The sequence below is a fragment of the Acinonyx jubatus genome, chromosome X, assembly GCF_027475565.1.
Source record: "Acinonyx jubatus isolate Ajub_Pintada_27869175 chromosome X, VMU_Ajub_asm_v1.0, whole genome shotgun sequence".
In the NCBI taxonomy this organism is placed as follows: domain Eukaryota; kingdom Metazoa; phylum Chordata; class Mammalia; order Carnivora; family Felidae; genus Acinonyx; species Acinonyx jubatus.
Window position 1 is genome coordinate 31,095,905 of NC_069389.1, and position 15,646 is coordinate 31,111,550.

General features: G+C 35.8%; 1 protein-coding gene across 1 annotated transcript in view; it reads left to right on the forward strand.

The window, feature by feature from the left end:
- CFAP47 (cilia and flagella associated protein 47) overlaps window positions 1-15,646 on the forward strand; it is a 545,688-nt gene that overhangs the window by 281,846 nt on the left and 248,196 nt on the right. The window contains exons 41-42 of the mRNA XM_053202225.1: window positions 5,717-5,803; window positions 14,179-14,249. Of these exons, the coding sequence (XP_053058200.1) occupies window positions 5,717-5,803; window positions 14,179-14,249 (158 nt within the window). The remainder of the gene's footprint in view (window positions 1-5,716; window positions 5,804-14,178; window positions 14,250-15,646) is intronic.

A 15,646-nucleotide genomic window follows, 5' to 3' on the forward strand; every position in this document is an offset into this window, starting at 1 on the left:
ATTTTCTATGTCTTATGTCTTTGTTCCTTCATTTCTCCATTACTTCTTGGTTTTGTAGTATATATTTATTTTTGTGTAAAGTTCTTATTCCTCCTTCTGTCTTCTACTGTATCTTATTTTCTTAGTTTACCCTGAATATTATAATTAGCATCCTAATTCAAAATAATGTAGCGTGGTGTAGCTCAGTCAGTTGAGCATCCAACTCTTGATCTTGGCTTAGGTCATGATCTTGCGGTTTGTGAGATTGAGCCCCGCATCTGGTTTGTGCTGACAGCATGAAGCCTGCTTGGGATTCTCTCTCCGCCCCCCCCCCCCCCCCCGTCCCTTCTCCTACTCGCACCTGAATGCACTCTCTCTCTTTCTCAAAATAAATTAATAAACTTAAAAAAAAATCTTTGCAGGGCACCTGGGAGGCTTAGTTGGTTAAGCGTCTGACTCTTGATTTCAGCTCAGGTTGTGATCTCATGGTTCATGAGTTTGAGTCCTGCTTCGACAGTGCCTTGTCTGCTTGTGTTCTCTCTCTCTCAAAATGAATAAATAAACTTAAAAAAAATAACGTAGTTCAAATCAATACCAACTTAATTTCAATATAATTCAGAAACTTTGCTGCAGTATATCGCCTTTTCGTACCCCCTTTTAGTGCTATTAGTGTTAGACCTATTACATCTTTACACATTATAAGCCTGTAAAAACGTTTTATTTATTGTTTCACACTCTTTTCATTTAAATCAGAAAGCAAAATGTAAAAGTTTGCAAAGAAAATACAGTTTTAGTTAGTTTGTTTTATACATATAGCTATGTAGTTACCTATGCTGGTGCTTTTTATTTCATGTGTTTTTGAGTTAATTTCTAGTGTCCTTTTATTTCAGCCTGAAGGACTCCCGTTAATATTTCTTATAGGGCACATATGCTAGCAATTAATTTTTTCAGTTTTTGTTTATTTGTTATTTATTCCTTCATTTTAGGACAGCTTTCCTGTATATTCTATTCTTTTTTTCTTAATGTTTTATTTTATTTTTGAGAGAGAGAGAGAGAGAGAGAGAGAGTACAAGCAGGGGAGGGGCAGAGAGAGAAGGAGACACAGAATCTGAAGCAGACTCTAGGCCCCAAGCTCTCAGCACAGAGCCCAATGCGGAGCTCGAACTCACGAAATGTGAGATCATGACCTGCGCCAAAGTTGGACGCTTAACTGACAGAGCCCCCAGGCACCCCTGTATATACTATTCTTTATTGACAGTCTTCTTTCAACTCACTGACTCCATCACCCCATTACCTTCTGCCCTAAAGGGTTTCAGATGGGAATTCACTGTTAATTTTACTGAGGAACAACGTAGGTGTTGAGTTAGTTTTGTCTTGCTGCTTACCAAGTCTTGGCTCATGAACCATTTGACTATTATTTTCTAGTTTTGGATTGCTTTGGATTTATCCTGAAAAAAAATTTAATGCTTCTTGGATGTGTAAAGTAATGTTTCTCATCAAATTTGGGAATGGAATTTTTCATCATTTATCTCTTCACGTTTTCTTTCTGCCTCTTTCCTATCTTTTCAGCATTCTGATTAGGCTTATGTTTATCCTTGATGGTGTTTACAGTTTTCTGTGACCGTTTAATTTTTCTTCATTGTTTTCTCTTTTTATTCTTTAGAAATAATCATTTTATCTGGCCCATTTTCAGGTATACTGGTTCTTTCTTGTGCCACTGCAAACCTGCTCTTGAGTTCCTCTAATGATTTTTTATTTCAGGTATCGTACTCTCAAAGTACAAAATTTATAATTGGCTCTTTTAAAAAAATATCTTTCTTTATTAGTACTCTTTATTTGGTGGGACATCATTATCTCCCATAGACATAGAAGATCTTTCACATACTCTGGGGATCTAGCAAGCTGCTTCAACCAGATCTTGTTCCTCAGATCTTCCTCTGTTGTTTGGGCAAACATTTGTTTGATCCAACTGCTGTAGGAACCTCAGGTACAATTGCTACTGATTGTTTTCAACAAACATCCTGAGTATTGCCGTCTTCCTTTGAGTCAGGTCAGTAAAGACATCACCTTGCCAACTGATTTTTTCCAGCGAGTTGTGAGACAGATAAAAAAGTAGCAATGCTCACGGGTGGAACTTTTTTCAAAGAGCTCAAATCTCAGTCTGTCCCCTTATGTTACTGCCTGCCAGTTTTTACAACTATGTTGGTGTCAAAGCTGATGATTTTCAAGCCTACTGCTAAGCAGTGGCGAGGAACATGGGAGTTACAACGTGAAAGTTATAAGGCCACAAACTGTGCTGTTCTTACTACGGCGTGGCAGTTTTTCTTGAATAAACACTACTCAGATTGTTGCAAGCCTTTCATTAATTTACCAGAGTTCTGAAAGAGTTAATTTTTACCATCTTTTCCAGTGTTTTTGTTGCTTTTATAGAGGAGTAAATATATGGTGGTTCTAACTCTGCCATTCCTTGCCTTTGTTTTTCTGGTAGCCTGGTTTTATTAGTTGAGAAATGGTTTTTGTTTTAGATCAGACTCTTGCTTCTCAAATTATGATCTTTGAATCATCAATATCAACATCACCTGGGAGTTTGGACAAATAGAATCACAGGCCCACTCCAACCCATGGGAGTCAGAATCTGCATTTAACCACATTGTTAGAGGATTTGTTTTTACATTAATGTTAGAGCACTGCAGGTCTAAATCAAGATTGCTCAAAGTTTAATCCATAGATAAGCTGTTTAAAAAGCATCTGGAGGGGAGCCTGGGTGGCTCAGTTGGTTAAGCGTCCGACTTCGGCTCAGGTCATGATCTCGCAGTCTGTGAGTTCAAGCCCCACGTCGGGCTCTGTGCTGACAGCTCAGAGCTTGGAACCTGTTTCAGATTCTGTGTCTCCCTCTCTCTCTGACCCTCCCTGGTTCATGCTTTGTCTCTCTCTGTCTCAAAAATAAATAAACGTTAAAAAAAAATTTTTTTTTAATAAATAAATAAATAAAAATAAAAAATAAAAAGCATCTGGAGAGCTTGTTTTAAATGGAAGTTTCTCGAACCCATGCCAGATTTGATGAAGTCATAATTCATGCACGTAGGAGCTTGGGAATCTGTATTTTGAACAAACACTACAGATGATCATAATACACATTGAAGTGTGGGAACTGCCATTCAGAAGCTGCACTAATCAAATAGGGTTTTTTTCCATTTTAATGACAGTTTGTATTTCATTTTACAGTTAATATTTCTATTTTAAGGAGGGCATCTTCACTGTAATTAAGAGGGACTTTTCAAATGCTATTTTATCCCAAAATGACACATGCACACTGTATGAAAAATCTAATATTTATTTTACTGGTTTAGTCTCTTTATTTGTGTGTAAAATTGTGTTATCCTTGTGACTGTTTTTTAGCCAGAACAAATTATGACCAAAATAAATTGCCCTTATGATTCACCTTGGATTTATAGAAATATAAAGAAACATTGTACATTTTTTGTCTCATAATTTAATGAGGTTTAAATGAGAATTTAGTGCCTTAATTTAAATTAAAATTACTCTCTTGAGAGGAATTCTTCCTACTTTTGCTTAACTATAACTTTAAAATGATATAAGCTAGTCTGGTAGTCTGATACATGTCTTATACAGTTCATAGTTAACATTTTACTACAGTTAATTTTGTATCTTTAAAAAATGTTTAGTATTTAATATGGATGTAATTCCTTATAACCCTTAAATGAAACTCTCAGAACTACCAACCTAAAATAAAAGGACAGAAAGTGATGCTAACATTGTCATTGAGCAAGAATTCTGGTTCCCCGTGAGAGTCCTTCTAGCTGGACTAAGTATCACATTGACATGAAACAGATTAACAGGAGAAAATCAAATTTAATAGTGTAAGGTTGGGGAATACACCCAGACTTGGAAATTCCAAGGACAGTCAAAATGAGGTATATGTGTCATCCCGAGCTAAGGAGAAGTGGACAGGGGTCTGGGATTTTAAAGGAAAGGAATGCACCTCATGGGACAATAAAAAGAGCAGATGTTTGGTGATTAGATGTTTGCCCTGCCATACATTTGGGTCACTCGGGTAGAATTTATTTCTGCTAATAAAGCTTATTCCAGGGAAAGACCCCCAATTTAGAGTCTTCTGTATAGTTAAGGGAGGGGCAAAAGTTTCTTTTGCGTCCAGAAGGTTTTGATTGTATTAAGCTTAAAATAATCTGCATGCCAAAGAGGCACATTCTGGGAATGGGGGCTGTCCTGAACCCCTTCAACATTGAAACATTAGAATGTATGAATGTTTTAATTGTTTTTGTATGCAGTTGTTTGTGTGTTTGTGTTTCAATACTAAAACATTTGATTAATTTTATTATTGATCTATTTTTATTGTAAAGCTCATATTATGAGATAACTGTGACATAGTAAAGATTTATTTTAATGAATTGTTGGGAAGGAGGAATTTTTTTTCTGCTTTTCAAGACCCTGAACTAAGAATCAAATTGGTATGAGACAGAGTAACAGGAAAAAATCATACTTAGTTTCTTACATAAGGGGAATTCACACACACACGCAATTGCAAAGACAGTGAGGCAACAAGAGGCTAAAATGAACTAAGGAGAAAGATAGAGGTGTGAGGATACAAAGGGGAAGAAGACCTTTAGCCAGAAGGTGAGAGGAAATGTCTGGAAAACAAAGATTGTCCTATTCAGATAAATTTCTTAGGTAAAGAGGAATCTCTGTTAATAGCTCTTTTCCTGGCATAGGATCTCTTTTCCTATGTAAATTTAGTAAGTTGAGAGGAAGGTGAACAGCTTAGCATAAATCTGCTGGGTTTTGATTGCTTTTGACTCATAATAATCTTTGCACCAAAGTGGTTCATCTTCGTGTAGCCTATAGTTGGCCCCTACAGAATCCAGTTTGAATAAATCTGCTCTTAATATTATGCACATTCTCTTCAACTCTGCAGATAGAACTCTGCTGTTGATATCTTTCACCCACAGCAAGAGAATCATTTCCACCCTATCCTCCACTATAATATGGGCAACCTAAGGCAGAGAGGATAACTGATTCATGCTTGTATAACCAGCATCTGGTCCCACATCTAACATATAATAGAGTCTCCATAATTGTTTCTTGAATGAATGAGCATTATCTTATAAGGAGGACTGAATTGCTATGTAATTCCCAAAGATAGCATAATTACTAATGCACTGATTAACTAGGTATCCTCATCTCATGTCCAGTCCTGAAAGAAACATTTCTCTTTTTTGGAAATAAGATTAGAAATTATGAAATGTGTACAGCTCTGACAATACATTGAGACCAGTATGTGATTCCATTTTGTTTCTGGAATATCATTTGGGCAGTCACTTGTGTTACAAATTTCCTTGCTTTGAGAATTAAGTATTGCCTTTCCATATAAAAGGCTATTCTTTTTTACATATTTCAATTCCAGATCTTTCCCTTTTTTTAAAAGTGATCTCTACACCCAGTGTGGGGCTCAAACTCACAGCCCTGAGATCAAGAGTTTGTGCTCTACCAACCGAGACAGTCATGTGCCCTGATCTTTCCCATTTTTTAATATATATGCTTTGAGATGCAAAATGAGAACATGTGGATTTTTTGAACTATAATTTATTCTGATTCGAATTATATTTTATGAATGAGGGAAAATTTTTAAAGAATGTTTTGTGGTCATTTGAATTTTGTTACAATAGAATTCAAAATAAGCCTTTTTTTTCCCATTTAGTGTCACATTGGTGGAATCCTCAACATTTATCTCTTTGCCATCTCAATTAACTGAATCTGGACAACTCATTAACCACAAGAACAGTGGGTAAGTATGAATATATTTTATACTCATAATTATCTGAGAATTCTGAGAAATGAGTTTTCAACTAAAATTGTTATATAACGTACAACAGTTTTCATTTCTTTAAAATATTGGTATTATATATAACTTATGTTATTCACAGTTACACTATTCTCTTATGTGTTACTAGGCTATGTGCAGGAAAACTGAATAAATATGTACTTGATTAAATACAGTGGATTCTCATTATTTGTGGTCATTATGTTCTACAAAATTGTGATACTGACTGAAGGAATATTATTCTAGAAGAAGTCTATGTAATCACATAGATTGTAACTGTAAATCCTAAAAATAAGCTATCCTGGTAGATTCTATTTTCTTCACACAGAGAAAATGAGGTTTAGAAGTGTTTAAATAACTTGCATGAGGCTGACCCACTAACAGCTGCCAGCAAATTGTTTCAAACCCTGTCCACCTGGTCCCAGAGCTGAAGTTTCTTGAATATTTGTACTTCTGTCATGCCTCCTACTATCTCCATCCTCTGGTCATCTGTGTATGAAAACTAAAGCCGAAAGGTCCAGTGTCACCTTGTTTGACCTTAACTAGAAATTTGTATGACCATTGACTGGAACTGTTTGCCACATGTCCACAAACAGCAGGAGAAGCTCCATGAGTATGGATTTGGGGGTTACAAATCACTTTTTAGCGAGGAGACAGATTTGCAAATAACCTTAATTTGTGGATAATGAGAATTGACTGTTTTTAAGCTTATTCCACCTACATTCTGAAGTCTGAATTTAGTTTAGAAAGAAACTTTGACTTTGGAATAGAGAAGCAGAACTTTTAAAAGTTAGATTGTTTTGTTTCTTATCTATTTTTAACTATAGAATAACTAATGTGAAATAGAATAAAAACAATGTTGCCAAAGTTAAAGAAAGTTCAGCCAAAAGAGAAGAATGCAAGTATGTGTTAGTGAAATGTATGCATCTGTTGACTACTATGTTGTTAGTTTATTTTATACCTTTGTCTGTGTATTGCTTGACAACACTGTCATCCTTTTAGATGCAAAAACGTGTCAGGAGTCAAGGATTTGGCAATTTTGAAACCATAGGAATAACCACTGTTAAAGTGATTTGTGCAAATCATGCTAAGATTAAAATGAATATAGTTTATTTTCCAAAAACGAGTTGTATTTAAGCCAATAGTTCCATGAGATTATAAGGATTACATTTACTATGTTTGATTTCTTCATTTGCTATTCTGTGAGAAAAATTGTTAAAGGAAAAACCATTTTTGTCTCACTGCCTTTGTTTTATTGAATGCTAATTACATGCTTAACTAAGGCATTCAAAGTCTTCCTTTTATATTTTGCTTTAATGAATAATAAAATATGAATTAATACCTTGAGCGATAAAACATCATTACAGATACCATATGAATTGTAGTACAATTTCATAGTATTGTAGGTATTTTATGTTAATTTCTTTGCAGTCTGAAATGCTGGTTTTCCCATACACTCTTCAGTAAATAGTTTTCCTAAGTTTTTATCTTTTCAGTCCCTTGCTTCTTGATTAAACAGCTATTTGGCATCATAGATTTTACCTAAATGGGCTTGAAATAATTTTCCCACATCAACCACAAATAATTTATAGTATCACATATTAAACCGGAGTTAGATCACAAGGCAATGCTATAGGTATCTGTGAGCATAAGTAACTCAAATTTGGATCAGTTTAATGAACAGTAACACTGAGTTCCCCTTTCTTAATTTGGAACGCAGTATAGAAATTCTGTATTCCAAATTTTAACATAATTTTTCTTCATATAATATTCTGGAATGGTTTTGATTAGATCCAAAGTTCCATAATTACTGAAGCTATAGGTAAAGACATCATTTTTATGTTATTCTTCTCAAATCTAAACTAAAATGGAATGAACAAGTAAGTATTAAGACTTTTATAATTTAACTTGAGCTGGAAAGGACACTTTACAAATACTCCCCCAAAGTAATTGCCAACTCAGCATGAAGTACACCTTAAGAATTGTGTCTATCATGTCTCAAAATTATTAATCATTCTTTCTCATATAGTTTCTTCCATTCATATTTATAAAACTTTACTTTCTTAGTTCCTTGCTCAAGGTTTCTTGTCATAAAATTAACATACAGATGTGGTGACATTGAGTATTGGTCAGAGAGAACACGATCCAATGTAGAGTAGTCATATGTCTGTAGATTAACTCTAAAAGAATGTTTCAGAGCCTTTTCTTTAACGTATTAAGCATTTACTCCTGTGCACTTCAGGTCAAAGGTAAGAGTGAGATTTAAAAAGGCAAAGGCTATAGTTTTTCAAGAAGAAATGGACCTTGGTTTGTCATTTCAGCCCTGGCCTCAGCTAAATGCTGAGCCCCAAATCCACATGTTGGGTTGAAATAGAACAGTCTCAGGTTTATCCCAAAGGCTATTTTTCTGACATTTCTGAAGTGATTTATTAGAAGCACTTATGGCTCCTTCTTTTGGGGTCCTGTTTACTGTATAACACCTCTAGGATCCAGTTCATGTAGCAGGCAAATCTTTATTCACTCTCTCAAGAATCAGCTAAAGTATCCAGAGCTCTAACAATCAAATCCACTTTATATGTAGCAGAAAGGAGGAAGCACAATAAAAGTGTGCCTCTTCTTTCTGAGTTAGGGAAGCTTCCCAGAAATAGCACACAGCATTTCTGATTGTAGCCAGTTGGCCAGATCTAGCTGGCAAGAAGACTGAAAAACCATCGTTCTCCACATACACATCAAAAATAAAATGATGGTTTGGGGGCACCTGGGTGGCTCAGTTGATTAAGCATCCAGCTCTTGGTTTTGCCTCAGGTCATGACCTCAGGGTTCGTGAGTTCACACTCCACATCAGGTTCTGTTGGCAGTGCGGAGCCTGCTTGGGATTCTCTCTCCCTCTCTCTCTGCCCATCCCCCACTCATGCTGTCTCTGTCCCTTTCTCAAAATAAATAAACTTTAAGATAAAATATAAAATAAAATAAGGTTTGGTCAGTGAGGAGGAAAGGGCCCGTGGATATTGGGATAGGCAACCAACAAGTTCCACCATGAGGGGACACAAAAGAGAGTTTTATTTCAGACACCACAAAGGTATCTAGTATTTCATCAGTCTGGCTTCACTGGCATACTGAGGCCTTTTGGTCTTTAAATACATCTTAATAAAATAATACTAAGTGATGTTACACACTCTGTTTTTCTTAAAGCTCTCCTTAATGTTTGTCTTGAATAGATTTCCATATGCAAATAAAATTTAAGGACATACATTTTGAATCATGACCGGAATGGAAGTCATTAATAACTTTTGTATGTAATATACCATCCATTAAGCATTATCTCAATAAAACCCAGTCTGATCGCTAGGTCTAATCAGCAAGAGAACAAGAAAAGGTTAAAAAAAAATATTCCATAAACTGTCAGTAATCTTTTTTTTTTTTAAAGCACTTAACAAATATCCCTGTTTTATTCCTTTTAGGCATGTGGTAATATTGCACTTCCCCAGTTGGAGTTAGGTGTGAACATATAACTTAATCGGCCAATGGCATCTGAGGATAAGTGCTGAACTTTTTCTCCAAAGGATAGCTTTAAGAGCCAGTGAACAATTTTTCGTGTTCCCTTTCCCTGATACAATTACTAAAGAAGCAAGTATAGAAATGGAGTCCCCTTGACAGAAATGCACCTTATTCTTTTCATTAGTCTCCATGTGTGATGAGGTAGTTTACATTTGCTTGATTTACTCAGATAATAAACATTTGGCAACAGTCAAAAAAAAAAAAGAAAGAAAGAATAGAAGAAAAAGAAAAAAGAAACGGAGTCCCCCTTCACCAAGGATCTCTGAGTGCTTCCTATCTATCTAGGATGGACATGTAATGTGAGCACGAAGTAACCTTGTGCTAATCCACTGAGATATGGGATGCTCCTGCAGCGTGACCTAGCACATGCGGATACTCCTCCATAGATCACTTCAGTCACTATTTCCCCAGATAATAAATATTCTCTTCTCAAATGAGCAGTGAAGTGCTGAAATTATCTTTGAGGTGGCATAAAAAAAGGTAAAGTCTCTTATTAAAATTTTTAAAAATGCCTCTTTTTATAAACTGCTCTTCTTAAGGCAACGGATACATATAAAACAGCACATTTGGAACCACATGGATGATAAAACTTTATATTCATCACACATTTTACTTTATGGGAAAATGATCCATAAGCATAAGCAAGAGCAGTTAAGAAGTTTTTATTCTAATTAAATCCACAGGATTATGAAAAGGGATCAGAACAAGAGACTGATTTTAGCGACACTTAAAATTAAATGATGGGTCAACAGTGCTCAGAAATGAGCACTTTATAAATAATCTCCTCAGTGATATGACTTGATATTTTTTTCCAGTGACATTGAATCATTTATCATTTAATAAATTCTTACTAAGTGGCCCCTCAAGCAGTGTTCACAGTACCAGAGAAATACTGGGATAAATAAGTCAGAGATCTGGTTCTCAAGGAGCCAACCGTCAAATAGAGAAGGAAAAACAAATCTACATAAATGGAGGTGATTGTACAGGGCAGAATGCATTCAGTAATATATGTTGACCAAAAAAAAAAAAAAAAAAAAAAAAAAAAAAAAAAAGTTCTGTGAGTTCTTTGGCAAGGAATAGCACTATCTAGGTATTATAGAGATCTTTCTGGAGAACAAGGCATTTAAGAATAATGAGGTAGTAAGCACTTTTTTCTCATGCATATACGATACTCTGCTGTTCTTTATCGTCTACAAATTGGGATCTGAAACATGAGTAGGATTTTGATGGCATGAATCTAGAGCAAGGGAGAGTTTTCCTACAAGTATAAAAGGAGCTTGGGAGGAAGGAATTGCTGAGGCAGTGGAGGAGGGGACGGGCAAGGGGAAATACAAGACATATGCTTCTGCATATGGATTGTAGGAGAGTGTGAATGAAAGTCGAAAAGGTGTTGAAGTGTTTATCCTTCTGCTTTGTAATTATTTGTTGCAGACCTACTTTGTATGACAGACTGTATACTCCATGAGCTTAGGGGCTTCTTCATTCATTCTGGTCTCCAGGGTAGCTTGGCCCAGAATAGCCTCCCACCTGAAAGAAGGCCCGAGAGATATTTTTTCTGAGTCCTGATTCTTGCTCAAAACCCAGAAAGATGTATTGTGCATGGCCATGATTTTAAAATATTTCATTGTACTACAGTGAATAATTGGTGACAATTAGAATTAGGCATATCTCCAAGGAAAGCTGAGTGAATCAAAGGCCAGATGTGTGTGCTAAGAGTAACCATCTGCCCTGGTCCTCTTGCTCTATATACCTGCTTTACATACCTGCTTTTCATACCTGCTTTTAATGTCATCACACTCTTTGGCAGCCTGATGAAGCCTATTCTACTTTACAGAAAAATATTTTGTGAGTACTTAAAATAAGATGCAAGGGTTATAGAGTATCTTAATCTACCCAGGTTGCCATAACAAAATAACATAGGAAGGGTAGCTTCAACCACAGAAATTTATTTCCCACAGCTGTGGAGGCTGGAAGTCCAAGATCATGGTATGGCCAAGGTCGGTTTCATTCGGAGGCCTCTTCTCTTGATTTGTAGGTGGCAGCCTTCTTGCTGTGGGTTTACGTGACCTCTGTATGTACATAGAGACTGAGCTCACTGCTATTTTTTCTTATAAGGAAACTAATTCTGTTGTATCAGAGCCCCACCCTTATGACCTCATTTAACTTTAATAATGTTCTTTTAGTCCCTTTCTCCAAATACAGTCGTCTGGGTCATTAGCGCTACAACATATGAATTTAAGGGTTAATACAGTTCAATCTATGGCACAGAGGAAACTAATATACCAGCAGATAGAAAAATATTAAAAATTGTAATATATTAAAATATATATAGTTCTTCATTAACACAATGTGCAGTAAGATCTACTGGCACACATAATAACTATCATACTTTAAAAGTTGTTATGAATGTAAATAATAGCTTAAGATATGTACATAAATTGAAATGTGATATAAACATATTTGTGATTATTTGGTGGCCAAGTCATATTACAGCAAATACTACTGTGGTTTGGTTTAAATTGCTATTAAGAGCTAATGGAAGTCAAGATGGAGTTTTTCCCCATTTGAATTCACATATCCACTCTGTCCTTGCGCCCAAGGTTCATGCACCTTGCTTTACAGACTTCTCAATTGCTCAGGGGCCAAAGTGGTACAAACGGCAGCAAACATCCCATTTTTACCACCCTCCTTTTTTGAAGAACCTTGGGACACATGGAGGACGGAATGAATCTCAAAATTGACCCTCTTACATTTCTTCCCATAATTTGTGAAAACTTGTCTTTGACCAGAAAATTTTTTCTTTGATTTGGAGACCGCCCTGAATGCTGGCCCAGGAGTATCTTCATGAAGGCTTATAATAAAGATCTTCTTTCCCTATTAGAAAAGGCTTGAGTAGGAAGTCATTCTTCAGGCGGGTTTATTCACGCTCTGAGTAGAGCCAGTTCAACGTCATTTTGATCATCTTAGCTTGAAAAGAGCTGCGTACCATCACTGCAGAGGAAAAAGGAATGTCATCCCTTCATACCTCATAGATAGGTTTCACTCCCTGACCTTAACCTCCTACTAAATTACTAGAAAGCATTCCATTGCTTGATCTATAGCATTTTATATAATTTTAGCCTCTTTTCATGCTATTTCTCCCTTAAGACCCATGGTTTAAAAATGCCCCTTCTGCCATGGCTTCAACAATAATTGATGACCATTTAGGAAAATGATAACATAGACTGAGGTGCAAGGAGTAACCAAAGGTAGAGTTGATTTTCTGTTGTGTCTCTGAACCTGCAAGGTACTAGTTTTTTAAGCAAGTTGGGTTTATCACTGAATTTCTAGACTCGGGAACATTGATCAGGTAAAATAGAATTTTCCTGAACCAAATTATTTTATTAAATTATTTTCTGATTTCTCTTAATTAATCATGATCATCATTAATGCAATTAAGGCATTAACTAATTAATGCAAAAATTGCAGCAATTTTTTTCTCTCTTTACCATAAAAAGTACAGGTAACTCAATTTTTCTGGGTTTGAGAGTCTGCTTTGAGGATGAGGCAACTCTTATTTAATCAAAAGGCACTTTCATTGGCTATTCTTCAAGAAAATATGTAAAGAAAAGAAAAAGGAAATGAAGTCAAATTGCTCTGCTTTTCTATTCATTATGAAAAAAATGACTGAAGGACTAGCAATTACAAGTATTGAACAAAATGAAGTTCTGAAATTATCTGAGGATTTTAATCAGGCATTCTACCCAGAGCTCCATTATCGAGATGGCGGTGGAACCATGCACTGAGAAATAAGCATTCTTTGTTGTTCTTTCCAATCTCTGTGTAGTCTCCCTTATAAATGCTAAATTATCTATCTAATATGTCTCTGATAGCCTTAAAGTATCTATCAAATGTTCAAATTACATAAAATATTGAACGGCCAATCAGAATGTCTGTGAGTTGAAGTAAAGCTGATAATAATTACAAGATGTGGTAAACCTTATTAAGAATGTTGTGGAAAGAAAAGGAGTGGAGAAAAGGAATCAATACGGTTAGAACTTGGAGATAGTCCATATATTTTACAGCATCATATTCAAGCGAAAGCAGATGACAAGGTTTTCATGTTCTCAGAAAAAAAATCAGGCAAACCATATCTGAGAGCCTAGATGCTAATTGCCAGCTTGTTGAGCAAAGTAATCATGAATATTAAGAGGAGAGCAGTTTGGGGAAAATTGATGGGTTCTGGAAGATATGGAACCTTTCAAGGGAGGCAGTTGCCACAGGCTATGATCTGCTAATTAATTTTCAGAAATGCAACCGGAGATTAAACAGCTGCCCATATCTCCTTCTGTCCTTATGGGAAAGAAGCAAATTGGAAACATCAGCTGAGAGAAGAGAATCTTTCAAGAAATCAAGTTCTAGAAGCCCTTTTGGAGAGAATACCTATGTAGTCCTAGGTTGAGACCACTACTTTGGGGTCCCAGGATTTGTTTATTGTTATTACTATTATTATTATTATTATCAAATGTTTCTCTGTCCAAAGTATTCAAAAGTGTTTTTTTACTAAATTTTACAAAACATTGGTGCACATATGAGTGATTGTTAGTTTCCTTTTTGCCTTTTCTTTTAAAATTTCTGAAACCATATACACATAAAGGTGACATATGAAATGTGTCTGTGGTCTTTGCAGATCATGTAGGTAGCCATAATTTTTAAGGACCTATCGGATTTAAGGAAGATTGAGAATTGTTTTTGAGTTTCCTTTGTGTGGTTCATGTTGTTCTCCTGTTTACTTATGACAGGGATGCTGGGAGTAGCCCTGAAAGTGGTGATGTTGAGAGTTGTTGGCATTTCTCAAACGCCTTAAAAACCTGTGAGTACCTCAAGGAAAAGCTTTTATTCGTCTTCACGTCTGACTTTTATGTGCAAAGTGTACTAGTGAATGAAATACTCAACAAAGCCTGGTTATGACAATAGACAGAATGGCAAGTTCAAGGTATCACTGTTGGAAGGAGAGGCCCAGGTGTTGGTCCTCAGCCTCTCATGTTCATGACCCTTTGCAGGACTCTGCCCACATCTTTCTTTTCACCGCCAATCCTAGTTTCCTTACCCGTACAATGAATGTATTTAGATAAATGACTTCGATGTTTCTTTTGGCTAATTCTGAACTGCTTAAACCCATTTGGATGGCAAGTATCACCATGTTTAAAATGATAAGGAGAACACAGATTTACTTTGTTTCGCAAAATAACTATAGATTTAGAACATATGAATGGAATATGGTTAGGACAGTGGATATAGCAATGTTCTGGTTATCTCTAGCTACAGAACAAGCCATCCCAAGTGTAGTAGCATTAAACAATTAATGTGTTAGCATTATTATCTCTCACACTTCTACAGTGACTGGTCTCAGCTAGACTCTTCTTTCTCAGGGTCTCTGGTGAAGTTAAGTCAGATGGAGGCTGGGCCTTGAGTCATCCCAAAGGCTTCCTTACTCACATGTCTGATGGTTAATACATTTTGGCTAGGACCTCAAGTGGGACTGTTGGCCCATACACTTACATGTGCCTTTTCATGTGGCATAGGGTTCTTCACAGGATGACAACCGCAAGTTAGCCAAGAAAGAGATGTTTAGGAAGAAACTGTATTACATTTTTGCTCTAGTGTCAGAAATCACACTGCTGCATTCTAGCATAATGTTCATTAAGATCAAATCACTAAGACTGCCCCACCATATCACCACATCCAAGGCAGTGTTGAAGAACATGTAGACATGTTTTAAAACCAACAATATATACATATATATATATCCAACTATATATATATGTGTGTGTGTATGTGTGTGTATGTGTATGTATATTTGTATGTATACATATTTGTGTGTGTGTGTGTGTATATATATGTATATATACACACACACATATATATATATATATATATAACATTCTTCTATTACCAGTTCAAACTATTACACCCTGTTATGTGAACTATTACATAGTCCACAGAAAAAGTCGAAGATGGTAGGATGACCCGTTTGCCATTTATATATGTATATCGGACTAATTGTAAATACTAGTGAAGTTCCCTTTGTAAAGAAATTATTTGTTAAGGAATCTTTAATTGAGGGTCATAATTACACATTATTTATGATCTCAAGCTTGTGCCGGTGTCACCCACACTTTCATTACAAATGCGTGTGTCATCTAATTTGGCGTGCTAATGCTTTGAATATTTTTTTAATTCATTTGAAAACTTTAAGCACTAATTGAA